Source organism: Ursus americanus, chromosome 1, assembly GCF_024610735.1.
Source record: "Ursus americanus isolate L20-20 chromosome 1, mUrsAme1.1.p, whole genome shotgun sequence".
Taxonomy (NCBI): domain Eukaryota; kingdom Metazoa; phylum Chordata; class Mammalia; order Carnivora; family Ursidae; genus Ursus; species Ursus americanus.
In genome coordinates, this window is record NC_142127.1 from 94,202,704 (window position 1) to 94,228,708 (window position 26,005).

A 26,005-nucleotide genomic window follows, 5' to 3' on the forward strand; every position below is an offset into this window, starting at 1 on the left:
TGGGACCACGGAAGATGTCTGTATCTTCTCCTCAATTCTGCTATGAATCTAAAACTGATTTAAAAAATAAAGTCTATTAAAAAAAAAAAAAGAGTTTGGGGCTGACCCAAGACCAAGAAAAGACCATCTCTTTTTTAAAGCTACTCAGGAGATTCTCCTACAACAGCCAGGATCAGGAAACCACTGCTTCAGGAGCCACACACTAGCCATTTCTGTTCCTTCCCTCTGCAGACTTTCTTCAACACAAGTTGTGTTTTTGTATAGCTATAGTAATATTGATACAATTCTGAATCCTGATTTTTTTAAAGAACAGTTAACATGTAATATTAATCTCTGCTTTAGGAGAAAAATATCTAGTTATAGCACTTCAAAGCATGATAGTAATCCAAAGAAAAAAGTTCTATTAGAATAAAATATAGGAAGAAAAAGTCATCTGAGATTTTAAGCAACTACCAACATAAAAACAAAAGCACGATTTATAAAAGGAAAATATAATAAACTGGAAACTTCTGTTTTGCAGACATTGTTAAAACAATAAATAAACAAGCTACAGACTGGGAGACAATATCAAATGATCTGTATCCAGAATCTCTCTTTCTATATATATATATATATATAGGTCTCTCCCCCTCTATAGATATAAAAACTCTTTCAACTCCGTAAAGAAAGCAAACAATTAAGAAATGGGCAAAAGACATGGACACTTCACGGAAGAGGTTATATAAAGGCAATTTTACACATGAAAAGATGTCCAACAACACTGGCCATTAAGGAAATGAAATTTAAAAAATGAGATACTACTATAAATCCATTGTAATAGCTAAAATAAAATATACTGACAATACCAAGTGCTGGCAAAAATGAAGGCAACCAGAACTCTTCTTATACATTGCTAGTGAGAATGCAAAATGGTACAGCCCTAGAGGAAAACAGTTTGGCATGTGACCTAGCAACCCTACTCCTAGGTACTTATCCTAGAGAAATGAAAACTTATAGTCACACAAAACCTATATACGAATGTTCACAGTAGCTCTCTTCACAATCACAAAAAACTACATACAATCCAGAACTCGTTCAACAAGTAAATAGGTAAATGGATATGTAAACTGTGAACATCCATACAACAGAATGTATCATTCAGTAATAAAAAGGAACAAACTGGCACACATACAACACCTCAGCTCAATCTCAAAATAATTATGCTGAATGACAGACATTTGTCTCAAAAGGTTACAGACTGTATTATTCCAGTTACATGACATTCTTGAGAAAACAAAACTATAGTGACAGAAGAGATCAGTGGTTGCCAGATCTTGGGGTAGGAGTAGGATGTGACTATAAAGGGAAAAGAGGGAGTGTTCTGGGGTGAAGAAATGTTCTGTACTAATTATAACAGCATTTACATGAATCTATACACAAGGGTTAAAATTCATAGAACTGTATATGAAAATAAAAGGCTAATTTTGTTGATATCGACTTTTTAAAACTAGCAACAATTATGATTCCAAGTTGGGCCGTTTTATTATTATATGTCATAAACATAAGCTAGGATGCCACAATGTTTACTCTTAAAAGCAAACTCAGGGGGGCTTTGGTGGCTCAGTTGGTTAAGCATCTGCCTTCAGCTCAGGTCACGATCCTGGGGTCATGGCATAGAGCCCCAGCACAGATGGGCTCCCTGCTCACAAAGGTCGGCTTCTCTATCTCCCTCTGCCCCTCCTTCCAGTTTGTGCTCTCTTCTGCTCTCTAATAAATAAATAAAATCTTAAAAAAAAAAAAGAAAAAAAAAAAGCAACTTGAATGCCAAACAATGAAAGAATTGTTAATTTCTTCAGGAGAGTCAACTTATGAATGACTCTGGCATAATTCAAATTGGCATACTACATTCTTCATTTCTGTGAACATAGCTTTTCCTGTCCTTTTAATTACATCCTCAGCAAAGATTAAAGTGGAATTACTAAATCAAAAGAAAATGTTTATTTTTCAACATTGTGATAAAATCTGTTCACTGATAATGTCCAAGTTGCAAGAAACACATCTTCAAATCAATCAAATTACTAGCAAAAGAAAGAGGAGGATGGAAAGGAGGATGACAAGAGAGGCCAGGAGGCATGAGCATGCCTAAGACCTACAAGCTCCCAGTCTTTGCCCTTGAGTTTTCTTATCCAAATACCTTCATGGATTGACAAGGAGGCCAAGCCTGGGCCAGGAGCTCTTGGCTGTTGGAGAGTCAAAAGACATTAATAATTTGCAGTCTCTGCCCCCACCCCCGCCGCCAACACACACAATTAAATCATTAATTACAATTTTTTTTCACCTCTAAGTTTCAATGCCTGGGCAAAATCCCAGCCAATCCTAATTAAATGTTTAGGTAACACAAAGAAATTCATTGGCTAAAACTAATTATAAAGATTTTAGCTCTAAAGTCCACTGAAACTAGAAATGAGCCATACGATTAATGATGATATGGACTACTGAAAATTAATGACTTCCTTCTTAAAAAGTCTCAAAACTCAGGACAATATTTAATTCAAACACAGACAAATCTCTGAAGTACAGAAAATTATATTTAGCATTATTTTGCATTGAAATACACATTGTGCATTAAAAACACAAAGTAGGTCATGAATAACATGGAGCACATGCTAATTATACAAAAAAATATTTACAAAGTATCACAGAGAAACTAAAACTTTAAAAGGTGTAATCTGGAAATCTGTAGTATTTTAACAATCACTCAAAATTAAAACAATCAAATTAGTATTTGAAGACAACTTTCCAGGGCAGTTTACTAACTAGGACTTTCAATAAGTTAGTTAACCTATCTGGCTGTAGCTCCTCTTACCCCTATTATCACTGGGGTTGACTAGAACAATGGCATTCACATCCTGCTCCACTAAGATGACTTAGTACTACTACAGGGCAGGCTCCATTTCCCCTGGGTAAATACGATTTATATTGTTTTTGTAGGATTTAAAAAGTGGACTTTTCCATTGTTTGAAAAAAAAATTGAGAACCACAGGATGTCTGTTAAGTACCTTTCTGGCTCTAAATTCTGAAACAAATATTGCTTATTTCATCCAACTAAACTATTTACATACATATGCAATATTTACATGATCAAAAATAGCATTTAAGTTTCCACTTACATCTGAATTTTTTCAGGGTCCCACACATGTGATGTGGGGGCTTGTCACTTTAGACACTTTACCAGTTACATAAACCATTTTTCTAAGGAATGCCGTTGAAGAGTTATTCTTGAAGAGCTCAAGAAACTTTCATCACATCAGAGTGATGTGACATAAACCTGTCAATAAAAGTGGCTACCTACAGAAGTCAATCTCCACAGAAGCCAAACCATGGAGCATAGAAGACATCTCTCCTTATCGGACACAAATAGTTTTTAAAAAGCTACATAGCTCTTTCCTTTCTCCTGAGAACTCTTGATTTAAGAGATTAAAAAGAAATAGTGTAAGATTTTGCTATTTTTATGTAACAGTCATATATAGTGAATAGGGGCAGCACAGGAGTACAGGTGCTTAAAAGCTTGCCTGCCTGATGCAAATCACAGACCCAACACTTAGTAGATACATAACCACCAGTAACTTCTTTGAGTATCAAGTTTTTTCAAAAGAGGAGTAATAACAACACCTACTTCAAGGAGCTGTTGTGTGGATAAAATGAGTTAATATACAAATAATGCCTACAACAGGGCCCAGCCCACAGTAAATGCCATATAAGCATTTGCTACAACCACATTACTGGTATTACATATTCATAATATTATCACATAAATATTTGATCTTGCTACTCTATAATAAGTGTTGTCTGCAGAACAGGATCGTGTTCAAGGCTGTCACCACCACCACCATTATCATCATCACCACCTTGGAGCTTGTTAGAAACGCACAATCTCCAGTCCTAGGTCAGTCCTACTGCATCAGGATCTGCATTCCCACGTGCCTTAGATTTTAAGAAACATGTGACACAAAACATATATGGTTACATACTTTATACAGTACTTCCTAAACTCTCAGTTTCCACTTGATTCTTGCTTTCCTTTCTTCTAAAAAACAGAAATTTCTCCGTTAACTGTAAGGGATCCTTTTACTTTATAAGTTGAGGAGTTTGTAAAGCAGCCAATATCCTATTATCTGTATATTCAATATAAGTTTGGTGACTAGATGTTGCTCTCTCTCATAATACAGAACAACCTTAAGATCTCTGTATTTCAAAGTAAACTACTAAGCTTAGGAGCATGAATCTTAACTTTTATAGATATCTTAAACTTTCCAAGAATTCACTAATGACAAGAGATTCCTGAATGATATAAAATTCACTACCCTCTTGATATTTTCTAGACAGTATTGTTTATCATTATTTTCACTAACTTTTAGAAAAAAAGGCTGCAGTCTCGATCAGAATCATACCAGTATCACTGACAAAAGAGTAAGACAGCTACTACAGGGAAAACTTGTTTCTTGACTGCTGTCAGAATATTTTTCTATAAGTAATTTTACTAACATATATATAGTTAATGTATAAGTTTAAGCATTTTACAAAGAGCACACTATTTGTAATTTCAACATAAAATTCATTCCTAGTGGCAATATTTCCCCACTCAGTCTGTAAGTGTCCAAAATGAAGCTCTTAATTCAAAAGAATACATAAAAATCTTTCTTCAAACTATCTGTCAATTCAGATATTTAATGATTACTTCCAACAAGCAAAGCAGGGTGCTAGCCACTACAGGGGAGAGAAAATGCATTCAACCACTTTACAATCTCTATGGGGGAAGGGAGAAAAGAGGAGCCTAATACTAGCATTCATGTGACCTTAATACAAAGTAGAGTACAATGAATAGCACTAGAGAATGAGGAGGCTCAAAGCAGGGGCACACAGTGGGAATTAGGACAACGTACCTTTATAATTTCATACATAAAGAATATTTGCTATATGTTAAAGCAAGTAAGAAATCATCTAGATTTGGCATTGTTTTTTAAAAAATATTTGTCCTTAGTTCAAATACTAACTTAAAAAAAAAGTTGGAAAAATCAGGATTTCTCTCTGAGTACAAAGTAGTGCCATGAAAACCAGTAGCTTTTTACCTAATGGTTGGAAAGGAAAACCGAAACAAAGTAGTATACTACAGCAGGACATGAATTTTCTATCACTTGTTTAGTACCACATTCACAATGGTTAAGACAAAAGACATACATTAAAAACCACTACAGCATTAGTACCATAATTAAACTTCGGACAAGGCCACGACAGACTAAGTAGTAAAACACACAAAGCATGGCAATACGGCAATTAATCTTTTTGTTCTCTTGAGTAACACGGGGAAAGAAAAACCCTATAGTTCCACAGTACTACATGATCTAGCCCATAGCAGACAGACAAACTCATCTCAAAAAATAAGAGAGATTATAGCTCAAAATTTTCACTGTGCTTTTAAGCGGTGAAATACACTCTGCTTAAACAAGGTTTGTATTCAGCAAATAACTTGGGTAGGTAGAAGCACTTTGGAAGACAAAACAGAATTTGGCAGCTGGTGAATACAAAGCATGGTTTCCACCTGACTGCTAGTATTTTCAGGATTTCAATAGACAATTATTGAGTGTCAACTATATGAAGGAAAGGGAAAAAGATGAATAAAACAGGTCCTGGGTTGGTCACTTGCTTTTTTTGTAAATATTAAAAGAACATCACTAGAAAATACAACAGAAAACAAGATAGGGGTATCTGCCCTCACAGTGCTTACAGTTTACACAATTTATGTGGGAATAGCTGATATTTAACAAATGGGTGAATTTACCTTAAAAAGCAACAGCTTAAGCTTGGCTCCCCCCAAGATCATTTCTCTTCCAATCCTTTCAAAGTAGAAGCTACTCAATTTCTCATGCCCATCCCAGGGTTGCCATCGTACTCAATTCATATTCAAGTCACTCTTCCAAATCATATTCATTAAGGGTTTGTACCCCCAGCTCAGGCAGAGCCTTCCTCCTGTCATCATCCTAAGCAACTCCAATATTCAAATGTAACAGGTTCTGTTTCCTTCAACAGCTTAAAGTTAGAAAAAAAAAAAGAACAAGATGGCAGGAGAACAAAAGATCTGCAACAATGAAGCACTGAAGACAGCATGCCTTAGACTAAATATTTCCCTCCACCTTCACCTTAGTCAGTCTCTTTTGGAAGACTAAAATCAATGGCTCCCACCACCCACAGGATAAAACCCAAATCCCCTATGTTTTTCAAAACCTAGTCCAACCTACTTTACCACTTTCATTCCCAACAAATGTATTTGAAGCCTTTTACATTCCATGTACACTGATCTTACCTGGTTATGCTCATGCCTACCTGCCTTTTTTACTCATGCCATTTTCTTGACCTATCTTTTGCCTTTGTTCACATGGTGAATCTTTAATCATCCTTTAAGGCTCATCGAAAGCGACCTCCTCTTTCTACTTTGTCCTGAATTCCTCCAGCAAAATAATTCTCCTTCAAATCTGATTACCTCACTAAAATTGGGAGATTCTTGCTGACAGGCATAGTGTCTTTTTGGTAGATGAAACACAAGAGACTCAATATCTGTGGGCCTCTGAACTGAATCTTGTCTTTGCTAACAAAAATCGTATTCCTGAGTGTTTCTATCAATGTCCTTTTGTAATTCACTGCAACCGTTATATTTATATTTTATACTTAAATGCCATTAAAAAAAAAAAAACCCTCTACATTCATTCACATTTGCCTAGAAAGAAAGGAAAGGCACTAAAAAAGCTTTATTATAAAAGCTAAGTCTATTAAGTAATTGGCTTACAAAATAGTCTAGAGCTTACCAAGAATACCAACTTCATTTCCACATGTAATTAGTACCCTCACAGAAATACTTTAATTTACTGGTGAATAAACATAATATTTAAAATTCTGGCTCTTTTCTTTCTCCCTTCAAAAATGGGGAGAAAAATCAATATATTCAAAAAACACTTTACATAGAGACATCATTTTCAGCAAATGAAACCCCAAAAATGGGGAGAAAAATCAATATATTCAAAAAACACTTTACATAGAGACATCATTTTCAGCAAATGAAACCCCACATACAGAAAACATGGTGGTGTTTCACAAGAAGACTTTTTTTTCAGTTTACCACACAAACAAAAAAACCCCAAAAAACCTCAAACAAGAAAGCCATTTAAAAATTTAAACTATTCTCCAACTAGGAAGATCGGTAGGAGAAGAAAGGGATAAAGAAAGGGGGGGTAATCAGAAGGGGGAATGAAGCATGAGAGACTATGAACTCTGAGAAACAAACTGAGGGCTTCAGAGGAGGTGGGGTGGGGGAATGGGATAGGCTGGTGATGGGTAGTAAGGAGGGCACGTATTGCATGGTGCACTGGGTGTTATATGCAAGTAATGAATCATCGAACTTTACATCAGAAACCAGGGATGTACTGTATGGTGACTAACATAATAAAAATATAATTATAATAAAAATATAAAAATAAAAATAAATAAAAATTCAAACTATTCTTCAAAGCTTCAGTTTCTCTACCTGTAAAACAAAGTGCTTATTAGAACTGATCAAATTACTAGGCACAGATTCAAGTGCTTTAAGTCTAAAAACATAGGTTCCCCAAAGGCAAGGACCTTTGATATAACGCAAGTGCCTGGTACATAGGAGGTCCTTGATAGGAGTTTTCTAAATGAATGAAAAGTCAGCACGATCAAGCTCCCTTATTTTGCCTTCCGCCCAAAGTAAGAGATTATTTGAAGAACAGGATATATGAATAGAAAGACTTTTTTTTTCATTGTGTGGATGTAATTCCACTTACTCAACAGTCTATTAGTGAACATTTAGATAGTTTTCAGCCTTTTTAAGAATATAAATGCAATGTTAAAATAAATATTAGTATAAACACTTTTTATACACATATTTAAACATATCTATACGATGAATTCTTTTTTTTTTTAATCTTTCAGTTTTTATTTAAATTCCAGTTAGTTAACGTATAGTATAATACTAGTTTCAGGCGTAGAATGTAGTGATTCATCACTTAAATATAACACCCAGTGCTCGTAGAAAGACTTTAAAAACCACTGAATTAAATGTTCTTAGCAATAAGAAGCTGTTTCTAGTAGAGCTAAAAAGTCAACATCTTTTTTGTTCAAACTTTCAAAGTACAAGAATTAGCTCATTTATGAGGCTACCATATTACTGTTCAATTATTACTATAGAGTAATAATTTGAGAGAGAAGAGAAAATTAAGCATAAGGCAAATCTAGAAACCTATTAAGCATCATAAAATTGGAATAAAGTTCTTGCCACATTAAAACTAAAGAAAATTTATCCCCTGATTTTAAGAAACAATTCAAAATGGAAATATTTTTATTCTAAATATATTATGGCACAGGAAAGGACAACAGTAAACTTTAAAACTATAATCTTCCTAAGTCTTAAAAAACCAAAATTATCAAGATACATAATTATATAATTTTAAAGCTCATTTAGGTTAACAAAACCAATCCCAATCTCATTTTATAAATTAATAATCTGAAGTCCAAAAAAGTCTAATTTGTTCAAGACTGTTAGTAGCAGAATTAGGCCTAAAGCCCGGTTCTCCCTACTTTCTACTCAGTACTTTTTCCACTGCAGCTAATTCTAAATTATTTCTTATTATTAAACATGAAGTGTTCAACAGTGGACAGAAGAAGCAAAAGCAAGTTCTCAGTGACTTTACTATGAGCTTAAAGACTTTCTGTCAAGTTTAAATCCCAAACAGGAATCCTTTCAAAAATGACTCCAAAAAAATGAACAAGACCCTTTAAGTATCTTGCAATTTTATTTTCAGTTACACCTCAATAAAGCCAAAGATGGCTCCTCCCTTACCTAACCCATCCCACAAGTAACAACTGATTAGCACTACAGTTAAATTTAAAATGGTCTTTAGCCATTAAACACACACACAAACACACAGAAACAAAATGGTTATGAAAACCACAACTCTGCTAAATAGATGTGGACATTATTTTATAACTTAAGGTTAGAGCTGAATCTGGTCGTTTTTCAGTTTCCACTGCAATCCTCAAATCTACCTAAAATGTTTTAATTCCTCAGGATTAAATTCCTCATTTCTCTTTTCTGTGTGACTTCATCTATATGCTCATGATCCCCAAATTCACATTTCCAGTTCAAATTTCTCAGAGAACTAGATTTGTATATCCAATTTCATTAGCATCTTAAAATTAAACTGTTCAAATGGAGCTCCTTTTTCTACCCCAAACCTCTATTAAAAAAATGGAAACACCTTGTTGCCCAAGAACCAAAAACCTAGAAGTCCTCTTGGATTCTTTCCTCTTCCTCATTCCCTACATTCAAAGTATCCTGAATCTGAAATCTTCTATTCCCACTGTCACTATATTGGTATAAATCACTACTATCGCTCACCTGAGTTACTGGATGATTCCTTCCTACTCACCTCACTTCAACTCCTGGGCCCTCTAATTTATGCATCACACAGCAACCCGAGTATTATTTTAAAAACCTACATCAGATCATGTCACTGTCGTGTTTAAAATTCTTGAATGGCTTCCTAATGTACATATAATTAAGTATGAAGCCCTTATACCATGGCCTCAATGCCTCTCTCTCCAAACCTTATCTTGGTCCCATTTTTCCCCACTGCCAATACTTCATTCCCCATTCACAATAGGCTTTGTTTTCAATTTCTCTATTCCAGGGATTGGCAAAGGATGGCCTGCTGTCTTTTTAAAATAAAGTTGTATTGGAAAACTGCCACATTCATTCATTACATATGGTCTATTGCTCCTCTGGTGCTACAACAGGACAGAGTTGAGGAACTGCCGACAGAATGTATGGCTCAGAAAGCTGAAAATATTGACTATCTGGTCCTGTTAAGAAAAAATGTTCTACAGCCATCCCCTTTGCCTGGAATGCTCTTATGAGCACTTTTCTCATGAGCACCTTCTCATTCTTCAAGTCCCCTCTAAGAGTCCTTTCTTGGCCTATGTAGTTGCCCACATCGTTTTTCTCTATCACTGTATCCTGTTTTCTTCACCATGTTTTATAGCTAAACGTTTGTTTACTTGTTTAACTGTTCTATGACTGCAGGGATCAAATGCATTTCAACATATTTTTTATACCCAAGTCAGAGGCTGGCAAATGACATTCTTTTGAATGTTGACTTATGTAATAAGAAGTCTTACATGGGTACTTTTGAGGCTTTGACAAAATGATCTATAATTTAAAAATCCTTAAAACTGGAAAGAACTTTTTTCCCCCAGCATACTTTAGAAACAAGTATTAAAGAAAAGATAAGCCCTGTGAATTCTGAAATGTTTTCATATTTACCAAAATGAGATTTTTTTTTTTTTCCTTATGGAGAGGCACAAGGGCCATATCACACTCTGAGTTTTGCTTTGTGGTCTAGAGAAATTCACTGAATTCCTTTGGGTCTCAGTTTCCTCAAAGGGAACATTCTTCTAGAGGTAGGAAGAATATATTACCAAGTTAAGAGAAAAGCATTTAGCTTTTCTATGCCTGCTTCAATTTTGTGAACTTACTTCTGAAGCCAACAATCAGCTACCTTCATCTCAGAGAAGTTCCTCCATTCATCCGCCCTGATAGTTTGTGCCACTCTGCTTTACCAAAAATGCTGCTCATATGTTTACTACTCTCATCTTGCAACCAGAGTACTAGCAACCAACTCTGTGCATAAAAACTGTATTTCACTGGAATCCTTCAACATGAAAAGAAAAGTCCTGGCTGCCTATACACCACAGCTCTAAAATGTTCACTTCAGTAGAAAATAACTTTGTTTTAAAAAAAAGTATTATTGCTTACATAGTTCAGCAAAATGCTAAAAGCAGAGTGAACAACAACAAAAAACCTGATGACTAGACTACACAGTAAGGCTTTCAGAACCACAAAAAGGAATACAATCTGTGAGGCTGAAGACAGTTACTTTCATACCACAGAACCCGGAACCATTCTCTCACCTTCTAGTCAGGAAGTGCAATGTACAAACAGGTAGTATCAATTTTTATGCAAACTACACTTCTGCATACTTGGGAGAAAAAACTGAGACTTCCTACCTCAGAGCACATTCAGGCTACTGTATAATGGCTCTGCCTGTCAGTTAACAAATTTCTTTGGGCCGTGTCCCCTTCATACAGTAGTACTGTATTTGTATGGTTATCGAAAGTTTTCACAAGAGTAAGAATGAAATAAGATAAATAGAAAACACAAAAATGAAAGCATAGATACTAGCAGAGGTTAAAAGACTTAATTCAACCAAAATAATGAAATCAACCATTAGATATACTGGTACTGGTACATTTCCTAGTCAGAAATTGACTAGTTTAAATGAGCATTTGTGAAAGAAACAAACAATTAAAGAACATTTTCAGATGCTGGTGATGTATGACTAATGCCTATGTAAAAGAAAAAAAGAATTTAGTGTATATAATTTCTTTAGCACAATTAACCTGAATACATGTTGTCTGGAACATATTACAGGGAACTGCCTATATTCTGACGTACAGTTAACCTGAGATATGGGACCGCTTTAAGCAACTCACAAATATGCTGAAGCTCTTAGAGTTACCATAGAATTATTGTTCACATGACTTCAATTTCTACCTAACCATGTTTCAGAGTCCAAAAATCACTTAAACAATGACTTCCCACTCTGGTCTTCCCTCCTCTCCTCACTTTTTGGATAAACCAATTCTCAACACAGCACATAACTATAGATGTTTTTTCTGCATCTGTGCCCAAACTGCAAAACAATACTTCAAAATGAACAATAAAGGCAAATCACACATTCAGGCCAACTCCTACTGAGCTATCTTTTTCCTCACTTGCCAATTCCTTAGTATATTCCCAAGAAAGGCTACTCCAAGTCTCTTCATCTGATTTTCAGAAGATGCATGGCTTAATTATTAGATTTATAATAGTTTTAGAACTAAAGAATCTCAGGAGATATTACTGCTAGCTCCTTCATTTTAATTATAAATAAACCAAGAACTAGAATTTAAAGGACTATAGCTTTACAAACACTGAGCCAATTTACTTGAAGCCTCTCCTGCACCCTCAATTTCACCATGTTTATTGCACCTTGATCCATTCGTCATGCCTCAGGAGCAGATCTACAAAGGAGTCAAGGACTCAGCCTGAAACCACACTGCCCAAATACTGTTCCAGCTAGGCCACTTATACTACCTATGTGCATCTCGACAAATCACTAATTCTCTGTGCCTTGGTTTCTCCACTTGTAAAATAGAATAGTCATATCCAGCTCACTAGGTTGTGACCACTAACACACGTAAAAGCACTGGAACTGAACCTAGAACACAGAAATGCTAAATAAGAGTTGTGACCACTACCATCATTCACTATGGAACCTCTGGCAAATGAGAACATGCCTCTATTCCACTCTTACTTCTCTGGTCTCAATTCCATCCTCTCTCCATACCCAAGAACTCAGTTGCTCCAATCATCTCCCCTTCAACAGCTCTAAAGCAAAACTCTCGCACTCTACATTTCTTCTTCCTTTTGATGCCAAGTTTCTTAAATTAGTCGTCTTCATTTCCCACACCTACATACCATAGCTTGCTTTTGAAGATTCGTCCTTTGGCTCTAGGATTTTTGTTCTCTGAAGTCCAATACTTATTCCTCAGAGTACGTGCTACCAAACATCCAATCTTGATCTTCAGTTTGAGTTCCTGCTCAAGCTCTAAGCCTGTGTATCTCTAAACACAGGATATTTCTACCTGAGCATTTTATGATGATCTCACACTCAATTTCCCTCACATACACAATGACTTCTAAGGTACCCTCCAACTATAAAAATCTCCAATATTATCTAAAATAGTATCTGTCATCTCCTCTATCCATTCATTTCTAGCCTATCACTTTACTCAAATATTTCCAGGTCCTCCCCAGCTTCTAGCAAACATCCTCCCAATTCTACATTTATATCATTTTTATCTTAATCTTAAAATATTCTGTCACATTATCATTCACTTAAAAACCTCCAATAAACCTCTACTGTTAAGCCCAAATTCCTTAGCTTGGCATTCAAGTTTTTCTCCAATCTGTTCCCAAACCACCTTTATATTAGAATCCACTAATCCCTATAAATTATTACATACCTCAATCAAACTCTATTTACCACCTAAGTGTACCCAATTTATTTCCATATAATCACATGACATCTGCCATCCTGGAATGCCTTCCACATTGTTCACTTAGATCCCAAATGTCTCATGGTTCAGTTCAATTTGATACTTTCCCATTTAACCTTACAGCCCAGGATAATCTCTCCCTCATTTGAATTCCTAAGCCATTTAGTGCCTATTCAATTCACGTGCCACTTAATTATATAATGCCTCATAATGTTATCTAATGTCTGCATCATCTCTCACATGACAGTACAAACAAGGAATATCATATCTCTGTACCCACTGTATTTTTCTAGAAAGCTGTGCAGAGTAGGCACTAAAGAAACTGCTGGTTGCATGAAGAACACAATCACCTTGCTTCATGAGATACTAACTACCTGCTCATGTAATCCCATGTAAGAGAAAGAAATTATGGAAGGAATAGTAGAAATAGAAAGTAACTATTTCGTAACCACCACAGTAATAATGATTCATGCAAGAATCATCAATGGATGCTAGAACCATCATATGAAGTTTCTTGGGGAACAGGATTATTTATACAGTCTCAAAATATATCTGAACAAATTACTTATGAATTACAAAGGGAAAAAAGGTACCTTCACAGTGGAGAAATCTGGCGGACACCAAGTGATCAAAGTTAACATCACCAATAATGGGATAAACTGACATCATGTGCCTCCTGATGTGATGCACTGAGGACACAACATCACTTATGTATTATTCCTGCCAAAAATGCATAACCTGAAACTAGTCATGAGGAAACAATCAGACAAACCAAAAACCGAGGGACAATCTACAAAACAACTGACCTATACTCTTCAAAAATGTCAATGTGCTGAAAGACAAGAAGCTGAGGAACTGAGTGTGTGATCCCGGATTGGATCCTGGATCAGAAAACAAACTGCTATAAAGGACATCACTGCTACACAGGACAACTGATGAATTTGAATGTGGACTATATTAGGTAACAGTATTATATTAATGTTAAACTGCCTGATTTTGAACATTAGTCTTTGGTTAAGTGAGACAATTTCCTTGTTCTTAGGAGAAACATCCCAAAGTATTTGAGGGCAAATGAATTAAAAACTTATTCTGTAATTCTTCAGCAATAATAGTAATATCAGTAATAGTAATAATAAGTATCAATAGAAAGATTAGCAAAAATGTGGCAAAATGTTAACAACTGGTGAATCTACAATACAAGAAAGCATTGTACTATTTGGTACAACTTTTCCATTTTTTTCAAAATAAAATTTAAAAAACAAAACCCTAATACCACACAAAAACTGTGAGAAGTTTTTATTTATCTGTGGTATTTTACATTTTATCTGACAATCTTAAAGCAAGACATACTTGCAGTAGAAGAGTCTGCTCTATATAAACATTTATTTCAAAAAGCAAAAACATCTTTTTAGAACCAAAGAAATAGTTTATAATTTTAATAGCCCAACACTAACTTATGTTTTTTTTTTAAATTCACATTTACTATAAAACTCAGTTAAAATAATGTCAATTTCAAGTGATGTGAAGTCTTAGACAATATTTTTTAAACAATGTAGTTTTACTATTTTCAAATATACAGAAAAAGCAGAGAAAGATAAAATGGACTGTTTAAGCATTTTAAGGAAAAAATAATGATCTGTAACTCATACATTAATAAACAAGCATTTGTAAACTAATAAAAGTTCGTTTCCTTAATTATAATTACAGAGAATATATTATAAATCACAAACTTCATCTTCCCTCAATTATCAAAAATTGTGATTTAGCTGATTATAAGTTTTGAGTGAGGTTTTATAATACAGCCATTAATTGATTACTATTTCTATAGGCTTCTGGGAGCCTTTAAAACTAATACTTCTAGTCAAAGTATAATATAATATATAAAGGATTTTCTAGATTCCATATAATTAGCAATAGTCCTTTAAAGTTGGATACCTTATTTATGAGATGTTCGGTAACAACTTCTCTTAGTCCAGTGTAGAGCTTTTCTCCATGTTTATGCAAAACCATTGTATAAGCATTTCTATAGAGCTCCTCAAAACTAAGACCACTGTTATTCTTACGCTGGATTTCTTGAATTGCATTTTTCAGAAGGTCCCAAATGCTGTTTACATATTTTTCATCCATGGTCATCTGTAATATCCAAGAGAGAAAAAGAGACAAAAAAAAAAACACCAATGGTTGAAAATCTTTCTGTAGTTATCCATATAGTAATTATCTTATTATATGGCTACGATTATAAATCTGCATGACTTATAAGGATGTTAACAGTCTGTTTTAACAAAAATAAAGGGATACATTTGAGAATAGTTTTTAGAGCGGACAGAGCAATTTTTTTAAAAAAATCCTTTAAGACCTCCCTCCCTTCTTATATGCATTAAAACCCTCCAATTTAAATGAAATCATAATCCCCGATGTTAATACTTGCTTTAGCCAAAAGTGTAAGGCACCCTTTTCCTTAGTTTATTTAGTAGAATACAAGCTCAGAGAGATCCTGAGACAGAAAGACTTCCGTGATTTAAGAAATGATTTAGGGGGTGCCTGGGTGTCACAGTCGCTTAAGCCTCTGACTCTTGGTTTCGGCTCAGGTCGTGATCTCAGGGTAGTGAGGTCAAGCCCCACATCTGGCTCCACACTCTGGGCAGTATCTGCTTAGGTTTCTCTCTCCCACTCCCTCTGCCCCTCTCCTTGTCCTCCCTGCTCTCTTCCTAAAATAAATAAATCTTAAAAAAAAAAAAAAATTGAAGACATGAACACTATTTTCCTCTCCTGAAGATTTACAGAGCTCCTTAGCAAATTAAAGATTGGAGGAAGACCTACAATTAAAAACAAAACAAACAAAAACCCCCCACATTTTCTGTTTAACCTAGCATTCTTATTTTCTTCCTTTCCCAGTTTAGATTCCACAGTCCATCATTTGTAGCTACCTTGTACACACCCATGAATCTCTTGCCCCTCCCCCCACCAAAATACTTGCCATTCTAAACCCCATCTGCCCACCTACTCTTCACACGCACCCACGTGTGTAGCTGAAAGTAAATGTATAACATACATACACCCATATTCAATACATCTCAGTTTAAATTCATAACCACTAACCACAGGGGGCCCTGGGTGCAACCCCATAATCCTACATTCTAGACTACTGACTCTACCTTCCTAGATGATTTTACGCCATCTCCTCCATCCTCGCTCTAGGATAATGACTTGCTTCCTGTTCCACTGAGAAAACAGAAACAATCTGAAGACACACTGTACAAACCCCAAGAATATCCACCAATCTATATGATTATGTATCAATATTCTACTGTACTGTTCTTGTGCTCAAAGTACCAAATTCTTATACTCAAATAATAGACAGGGACCAGAAACACAGGCATCATCAAGGACTTACTAGAAATGCAGAATTTCAGGCTCCACCCAGACCTACAGAACCAAAATCTGCACTGTGATCCAAGGTGATACCTATACAGAATGAAGTTTAGTTCCATCCCAACTCACCTTTTCAAGGACCTCCCTTTATCAATCTCCATTCTCAGCATCATCACATTCTTTCCTCTCTGCTAAACAATTTCCATCTGCATTCAAAATCATCAGTTTCCCATCCTAAAAACAAATCCTCACAAACCCACCATTTCTCCAGTACCATCCAATCTCTGTCTTTTCCATTTACAGTAAAATCACAGGACTTGAGACATTTCTACATTCGCTGTCTCCAAGTCCCATTTTTCTCATATCTTGAATCTATTCCAATAAGGCTTTCATCTCTACTGTTTCACTGAAACTACTCAAGAAGGTCACCAGTGACTTCCGTCCTGTTAAACCTAAATGGTCAGTTTTAGTTCTCATCATTCTTGACCTATCTGGCAGCAAATGAAAGAGCGGATCACTCCTACTACTTGAAACAGATTTCCTCACTTGCCTTCCAAGCACTACAATCTCCCGTTTTTCTTCCCATTCCTCTAGATCCTATTTGTCAGTCTGCTTACCACTTCTTTCCCCTCAGAGCAACCTCCAAACCTGAACAAAGTTCTTTGTCTAGCCACAATTCAGTTTTCAGGTGAAGCTGATTTCATCTATGCTCATGGCTTAAGTTAACCCCTCTCCCCTTGATACCAGAGTCCTATATTCAGCCATGTTTTCAATGTTTTCACCTGAATACCTACTAGGCATCTCAAACTTACCAAGTCCGAAACAGAAATCCAAATCTTTGCCCTTAAGTCGTCTTCCCCAGCTGTCTTCTCCAAAGGAGCAAACGTCCACTCCGTCCTTCCAGTTGTTAAGGCCAAAAAAGCTTGTAATCCCCTTTATTCCCTCACTTTGATTCTAATCCAAAAGGAAATTCTGTTGTCTCTACCTCCAAAATGTACCCAGAATCAAACTCCTACTCACTTCTTCCACTACTACTAACCTTGTCCAAACCACCGTCATCTCTCAGATCTCCAACAGCCCCCTAATTTGTCTGTTTCTGCTCCTGGCCCACTATCACAGAGTACTAACCAGTGACCTTCTAAAAGTGACATAAATATCACTTTTCTGCTCACAACCCTCGACTTTTCATTTCTCTTGGAGCTGAAGTCAAAGTTCTTATACAAACTACAAAACATTATTCGATCTGATAATCTGACTTCATCTATTCTTCCTCCTTGTTCACTGTTCCAGCCACACCGGACTCTCTTTGCTATTCTTTGGACTATGTCAACCAGGTTTGTTTCAAGGTGTTTGTATTTGCTACTCTCTCTGTCTCTCAAATGTTCTTCCCTCAGGTATCTACATGGCTCATTCACCTTACCAATCTCAAAACTCTGTTCAACAATCACCAGAAAATGGAAGTTTTCACACTCCATTTAAAATAGCAGTCTCCTCCTACTAGTCACCCCCAAATTCCAACACCACATTCCTTATTTCTTTTTCCTTATTTCATTTCCTGGCCTCTCTCTCTCCTCCCATCCAAATGTCAGCTCTATGAAGGCAAGGATTTTTTTCACTGAGGAATCCCTCAGCCACTGAAGTAATACATGGCATATAACAGACATTCATACTTGCTGATGGAATGATTTCCTTATAATCTATGACTAAGGAGCTGTTATTACACCACATAAAACCCACGTGTTCTGCACTCACAACCTGGGAAACATGGCAATAATTACTCATCAGCTTTACACGTATTTCTGACCTGGAATGGACAGAAATTACTGAGTGGAATCCTCTCCAAAGAGGGTAGGAAGAAACTTTTGCAGGTGATGAATATGTTTATTGCACAGATTATAGTGACGGCTTCCCAAGTGAATACTCACCTCCAAACTCATCAAGTTGCATACATTAAATATATGTACAGCTATCTGCATGTCAATCAAACCTCGATAAAGTGGTTAATGAAAAAAAAAAAAACACCACACTCCTTCCAAGCTATGTCCAATGGGTATGAATGTGAAAGAGTGAGGAATGTAGATAGGCAAAATAGTTCTTTCAGTTACCGTAGCAGTAAAATATCAGTTCGACCCTCAATCATAGAGGATTCTTAAGCAGGTGACTCAAACAGAGCCTTATTATTCTAATCTTTTCTGGAGTGCTTAAAAGGAATTCTGTAAAAGAACTTCTTTTTTATTACTTAAATCTTATTCAAATCCCAGGTCTAGTAGAGACTTTTCTGAAAAGGCCTTAAGAGAATTTACCCCTAGGTCGAGACTACAATCTATTTTTATCAGATGTCCTGATACACAGGATGCCATCCATATAAAATATTTTAAATAAGATGTAGCTGTTCATAAGTTTTCAAAAATAAAAGATACAAGTCCACATGATAATGATGGCCTCAAGTACTCCATATACAGAGGTTATAAAAAAGCAGACTAAGACATCATCTCTCAATATTAAATAATGAACATATAAAGCAGAACATTCAGAACAATTCCAGAGAAAGACCAAAGTTAATGTGGACTATAAACTCCAGAGGTAACTATACTGTGAATACTTGAGCAAAACTTCAACAAATGATCTTTTCAGGCTGTATAAAAAGAGTCCATGAAAGCTAGAAAATATACAAAAAGGTTCCTACCCATCATGAATTAGTAAATTTTCTATTAAAAAACTAAAGAATTTAAAAAACATAAACCAAACACTTCGAATATTGCAGAAATACCCTTACATGATTATATATCATTTCTCATATATATAAATCAAGAGTTGATTTATAATCCAAGATTCTACACAGTACTTTCCTCAGTATTCATGTTTTATAGACAAGAGCAGAGATGGAACCACAGACAACAATGTTTAGGTATAAAAATTTTCAAGTAAATGAAAAAATAAATCCAGAGGCATTAAATGACTTACCCCAAATCTCAGAGCAGAGATTAGAATTTATATATCCCCAAATCTAGTCCAAACCGCTGGACTCACATTACGTTACATCGTGCTAATATAGTATAGTCATATCACAGTGTGAGTCACTGATTATCTTGGTAAACACAGTGTGGTATACTAGTAGAAAACTTAAGTTCTGCTGTCTAAAAGGCCTGGTTTGGTGTCATGGCTTTGCTAAACTAACAGGCCATGTGACATTGGGTAAATTACTTAACTCTTCAAAATCTTTATTTCCTCACTTGTAAAGCAGGTTTAACAACAGTATCTATGTCAGGGGAGTATCATAAAGATTAAATAAGAATGTCAGTAGAATTTAAACCAGTCCAGGGCACAGCAGAATCCCTCACACGTCGACTAAAGAAACAGCAGAATCCCTCACACGTCTCCAAACTGTCATCTATGGGCATCAACTGTCAGAAAGAAAAAAATAACTTTTCAAGCTTAATAGATAAACAGATATGAGCTAAAACAAAAGTACCTTAAGGGTACAAGGATGCTAAATACAAGTCAGTATAATGTAGCCTTCTTTTGGAAACACTATTCCCTACTTCCTATCTCCTATCCCTCCAGTGCCATTTAAAACATTTTAATCCCCAGAGCTCTGTCCTTGGCTCTTTTCACTGGGTCACTATGTGTTTCCAACCATTATCATGGTTACAATTACTACCCACACATCTAAAGTTCTAAAATTTACAAGACACCAGATTAGCAAGAGATTCTGGAGCCACCTAAAACTGTACACAAAATTTTGCAAATGTGTGCATTTCTTTTTCCTGGATGATGAGTCCTGAGCTCTTATCAGATTTCCCAAGAAATCTAGCCCACATCTCAAAGAATAAATTACTGATTTATATGTTAATTGCTCCCAAATCTGCATTGCCAGCCCAGATGTTCCCCCAAAGTCTAAAACTACCACATTCAACTGCCTGCTGGACATCTAAAACCAAAGGTTCTGAAGATCAAACTTATCAGGTCCAAAAACCCTGTTAAACTCATCCTCCAAACACACACATATCTTCCTTCTGTATTCTCTAATTCACAAGCCACCTAGTTATACATGTTAGAAGCCTATGCTTTAACTTTTCTTGTTTCATCTCTCATCCCCCTTTCATTCAAACACCAAGTGCTGCTAACAGCAGGCCCAAGATATTTCTCAAATGTTCCCATTCTTTCATCCTGCATACTATTGTCCTAAAGCCTGCATCTAGATCACCATGACAGCCTTCCAACTATCATGAACTCCAATAACCTCTTAGAATCGATCGTCCTCAGAATCACCGTTTAAAAAATAAACATGAGCACTGTAGCCCTGATCAAAACCTAACTCTCATTAGTAACAGGGGTGGAAGGAGGTACTTTAAAACTACTCAAATCTAGTCTATGCCTACTTCTCTAACTTTACTCACTACTTTCACTCACTACTACCTATCTTACATTTATTCCCTGACAACATTAAATCAATGGTTTTTCCCATCCAATGACACACCACCCCCTCATTCGCCATCCTCCTTTGTCTTCTTTATCCAATTCTTTACATAATCTCTGAACACAGCTCGTATGTCGCATCTTCTAGGAATCCTTCCCTGACTTCCTCAAGCAAAGTGGACTCCTTCTCAGCACTTTCAGTAATACTCAGGCCATATCTTATCACTACACTTTATACTGATTCATAATTATCCGTGCATCTTTTTCCTCCAGTAGACTAAGAGATACTTAAGGGGTTATGCACTGTTCTTTAATGTCACTTAGATAGCCATAAACAAATGTCTGGTGAATGAATATTGCTTTACCTATATTATATTAATGCAATTTTGAACTTTAAATTAGTAAGCACAAAGATATGGAAAAATATTTTAATGTGCTTATCTACAGCAATTAGTGTAATTTTAAATAATCAAATTTTCAAATAAAATACAATAACGTGCAAGCAACGGACTCTTAAATTTCATTTATCAAGTAGTATTTTCAGATTTTCCTATTCACTTAACTGTTTAGTCATTAATTTTATTAATAAATGTTAACTAGGAGGAAAATCATAGGCAGAAAAGGCCGTTCAAGAGAGGATCCATAAACTACAATCTTTCCTTAAATTAAGCAAGTCCAAAAACAGTATGCCAAAGGAAATGGGCTTCAAGTGCAGATTCTTACATATGTATGCTTTGGTCTTGGCATCAAGTGAACATGTCAGTAACAGTGGCAAAATAGTTATGTTACTCATGAACTTTAATTTCTCACTCATCCTTGGTACAGAATATATTATTAACTATCAATGAAAGTTAAAAGGACTAAATGTTAAACTCTAATGTCATCAATATGTTAACCATAAAAACATTAGTCTGTATTTCACTCAGAGCCATAAAACTTAAAGGCCTTAAGACTGTGTACTTTTTAAAAAAGAGTAATAACGTACTTTTACAGTAATAGGATAAATTATTCAAGCAGGATTTTAAACTCATTGATGAAACCGATTTCCTTAGGTTCCATTAATTGCAAATACACTCAGGAAGGAATTTTGATAATAATCTGTAGCAAAACAATAACATAATAAAACACACACACACATTTAATGTCTGCTAATTATTAGACATATATAGTATTGTCCAACAAGTTCAAGTTATAAAGTGATCAGCAGGGAAGGTAAACTCATGTAGCAAGAAAAGAAACAAAAGCTCTTTTTAAAGGAAAGGTATAATTAAGCATTCTTAAATGCTTATGGTTTAATGAGACTTTTAAAAACCAAATCAAGACTTTAATTTTTAAAAGTGACCTCCACCCCCTTGCCTCTTCCTAATCCAGGATTACAATTTCCACATTAGTAAGTATCAATAACAAAAATAACCCTCAGTCTTTATTTTCTTTCAAAACATTTTTGATTATTCATCTACACTATTTCAAATGATATAAAAACAACCTTTAAAATCCCTGAATTTGGGGACACCTGGGTGGCTCAGTCGGTTAAGGGTCTGCCTTCAGCTCAGGTCATATCCCAGGGTCCTGTGATCAAGTCCCGCATGGGGCTCCTTGTTTAGCAGGGAGCCTGCTTCTCCCTCTGTCTGCCGCTCCCCCTGCCTGTCCCCGCGCTCTCTGACAAATAAATAAAATCTTAAAAAAATGCCTGAATTTGAAAGGATATCAGTCTATTATATACTTACACATCTTGAAGGTTCTGTAATAATCAAGAGTTGGAGAGAACTACAGCATGAGCCAATTAAAACTAAAATGAAGAGAACTGTATTCTTTACATCCACTATATACAAAGCACAAGAAGTCCTTAGTCCCCTGTGAATAATTTTCGACAAGAAATTTAGAACAGGGTGGGTGGGGGAAAAGGGTGAGAATTTGAAATTCCAGGCAATTCAGAATGACACAGCTAGAAAAAAATAAACAAGGAAAAATGCTTGATCTTAATTTTGAGCTTCAGCCTCAAAAAAAGGTTGCTCTGGTACAAATATCTGAGGAATGGCAGTATTCTAGTCGGATACAACTCAGCCATAAATTATGTAAGGAAGCTCCCTCCCAGATTATAAGCACCTTGGAATAACATAAAGTCTCTCTTCCTTTATTTTATTGCACCCTTTATAATACATGGCACAATGCCTACGTGACTTTCAAAAAATATGACTTGAATGTGCTCCAGTTACAGTTAATAATGATGATGAATCTTATTTGATGACCAACAGCTACACAATGACTTATAACATCTGCAAGCATCCCATTTATCCATCAGTTAATCTTTAAGCAACTTCAACCATCAAAAATATAACCAAAGACCCAAGTGTTAAGGAAAACAGTACAATGGGATACATTCAGACTTTGCCCAAGTTATTTAACTTTCCAGAATTCACTTTCCTCAGATGCTTGTGGCAGAAGAAATAGGAGATGACTATGTAGCAGTTAACAAAGTCTGTGAAAGCATCTGGCACGCAGCGCTTGTTCAATACGTTCATTTCTTTCTTTACTACACGAAACTGACATAAAGCCTTACTTAATGACTTAACTTGAATGTAAAGCTGAGACTGATGTTTGTTTAAATGGTTTTTCTGTGGTTACAATGGACATCAGATGGGTGCAGAACTGTGCTGCCAAAAGTAATAAAACTGATGTCAAGGGAGCAGAGAGAAAGATTATCAATTAGAAAAGTACAGAAGCCTGGGATAATTCTGTGGAATCACAAACTAAGTCTCACCTACATTCATTTGGACTCTAGTATCATTATGGAACAGTAAATTTATAATGCGAAAGCTAAATCATCAATAGAAGGTTCAATTATAATCTGCATTTCAGTCCTCAATGTTAGCAGGCTGTTCAAAAATCAATTTGAAAATTTGGAACAATTTTTTTTTTCAAATACCAAAGATCAAACTTCCAGATTAGCCTATTAAAGCCCATGTTAAGTCACAAATGACTTGAGTACAGACAATGTGATTCAAATATATCTCCATGAATGACTTGCTTATATGAAAAAATGTGTGTAACATTTCATGGTCTGATGATAATCACAGTAAGATGCAATTTTAAATATTCTCACTGAAGCAAGAAGTCTGTCACTGTCCTACTATTGGTGCTGTTTTCGCTAATGAAAAAAAAAAAAAAAAAGAGGGCACCTACTGGGCACCCTGATACACATTTTATCCATAGAATACAATATTCATCTTGACTGGAAATCTTGACACATAATAATTAGAGGCCTTCCCTATTAAGAAAATTACTTATACTTTATATCTAAGTGCACATTTGAATTCCATGTTTCCATCCTACAATCTTAAATTATTAATTTTAATCAAAAGTGACAATATTTTCTTCTCTTTAGCTTAGGTAACTTTTCTCTTTTTTTTGAAATGGGTAAACCCTGTTTTTCTAAAACTATGATAATGTGTAAAAAGCTCTACAAATTGTAAATTAGTTTACACTGGAATCAGCTACAGACAATCCAAAGGAAGAGAGAAAAAACATGTGAAAAAGTATAAATTACCAGTTAGCTTTGTCTTTGAATGAATCTAACCGTAACCAAATGTGATATCATAGCAAAAGCCCACTGTATGAAATTATTACAAAAAGCTGGTATCAAATCTGTTCAAAATTTCTCTAAAACTACCAATTCACACAAAAAAAGAGTATATAAAAACAAAGCTAATTTCCCACTGCTTCGTACTACTATTTAACCATCATCACTGAAATAAACAATTATTTTAAAGAAAATTCTAAATCCAAGATAGGTAGGTGACTTTTCCAACAGCACACAAAATGTTTTATGCCACAAGAGAAATCACCAGCATTCCATTCCTAGACTTATGTACAAATACACCTAATTAAATGAAATTTTTAGAGCTGGAATGAGCCAAAGATAATCACAAATTAAAACCTCATTTTACAAATGAAGAAACTGAGGCTAAGTGGCTTCACCAGGATCATAAAGCTAATTAGAGCAATGAAGAAATCCAAGCGTCCTAAACTAGGTGTCTTTCCGCTAACCCCAGGTCAACTCAAATCACCTAGGTGCTCAATATTAAGATGTCTTTTTATAATTGAATAGGCTAATGTTAACAATGAATTATTATGGCTATATGCATGTTTCAGTTCGGTCTAGAGAAAAGAGCCTTTAACTTAAATCAGGCTTCTAGTCACGGTTCTTCCATAAATTCAAGTCCTGAAAGTATCCCCTGGATAAACTATCCTCGCTAGTCCTCCCTTTTGTCATCTATTAAAGTAAGATCGGAAAGGCTGGCGTCTCTCAAAATCCCTATTAGCTTTTTAAAAATTAAAATATGAATACAAACAGGAGTAAATAAATTACTTGTTTATTTGGCTAGAGAGAGCATTCATCAAAAAAAAAAAACCCACCAAAACCACTTCTTTCATGTCTCACTTGCATACACCATGTGTGAAAAAGTGAATTATTTTAAAGTATCTGATCCTTGTACTTCAAAATTCATTCTACTGTTTAACCTATTTCTTAATATGTTCTCAAAGACAAAAATTGAAGATTATATTAAAGTACTTTAACATGTTACCTTCAAAGAATCACATTTTAAAAACATATACTTAAATAAGATAAATTTTTATTAATTGAAAAAGTTAAAGAAGTGTGCTATCAGCCTTATAAAGAGGAAAGTGTTAATTCACAAGTATGCCAACTAATGTCTTTCTCATAGGTTATGACTTTGCTTTAGTCAAGTCAATACACACTAGGATACTTTAAGCAATTTATATACTCAAATTTTACTGAAAATATTCTTCCACTGATTTGAAGTTTTTAATAACTTTTATTCTCTTACAAGAAGTGCATTTACCTTGAATCTAGCGAGGCTTACACTTGCAAAAGCTCCTTCCAAGGGCCGAAAACTAATTTTGAATTCTTTTTATAAAGAGTACTGCATTGTATAAGCTTTAGGGCCCCTGGATCGGCCCCTAGCTAATAATCTGCATGGCA

At 35.3% G+C, this 26,005-nt stretch overlaps 1 protein-coding gene across 3 annotated transcripts in view; it reads right to left on the reverse strand.

Annotated features, from left to right (window-relative positions):
- CUL3 (cullin 3) overlaps positions 1 to 26,005 on the reverse strand; it is a 93,142-nt gene that overhangs the window by 57,202 nt on the left and 9,935 nt on the right. For 2 of the 3 annotated variants that reach the window (XM_087863925.1, XM_045775334.2), the window contains exon 2: positions 15,145 to 15,342. In XM_087863925.1, the coding sequence (XP_087720051.1) occupies positions 15,145 to 15,342 (198 nt within the window). Of the gene's footprint in view, positions 1 to 13,802; positions 14,078 to 15,144; positions 15,343 to 26,005 lie in introns of those variants that run through there. The other variant, XM_045775335.2, reaches the window with a different exon arrangement.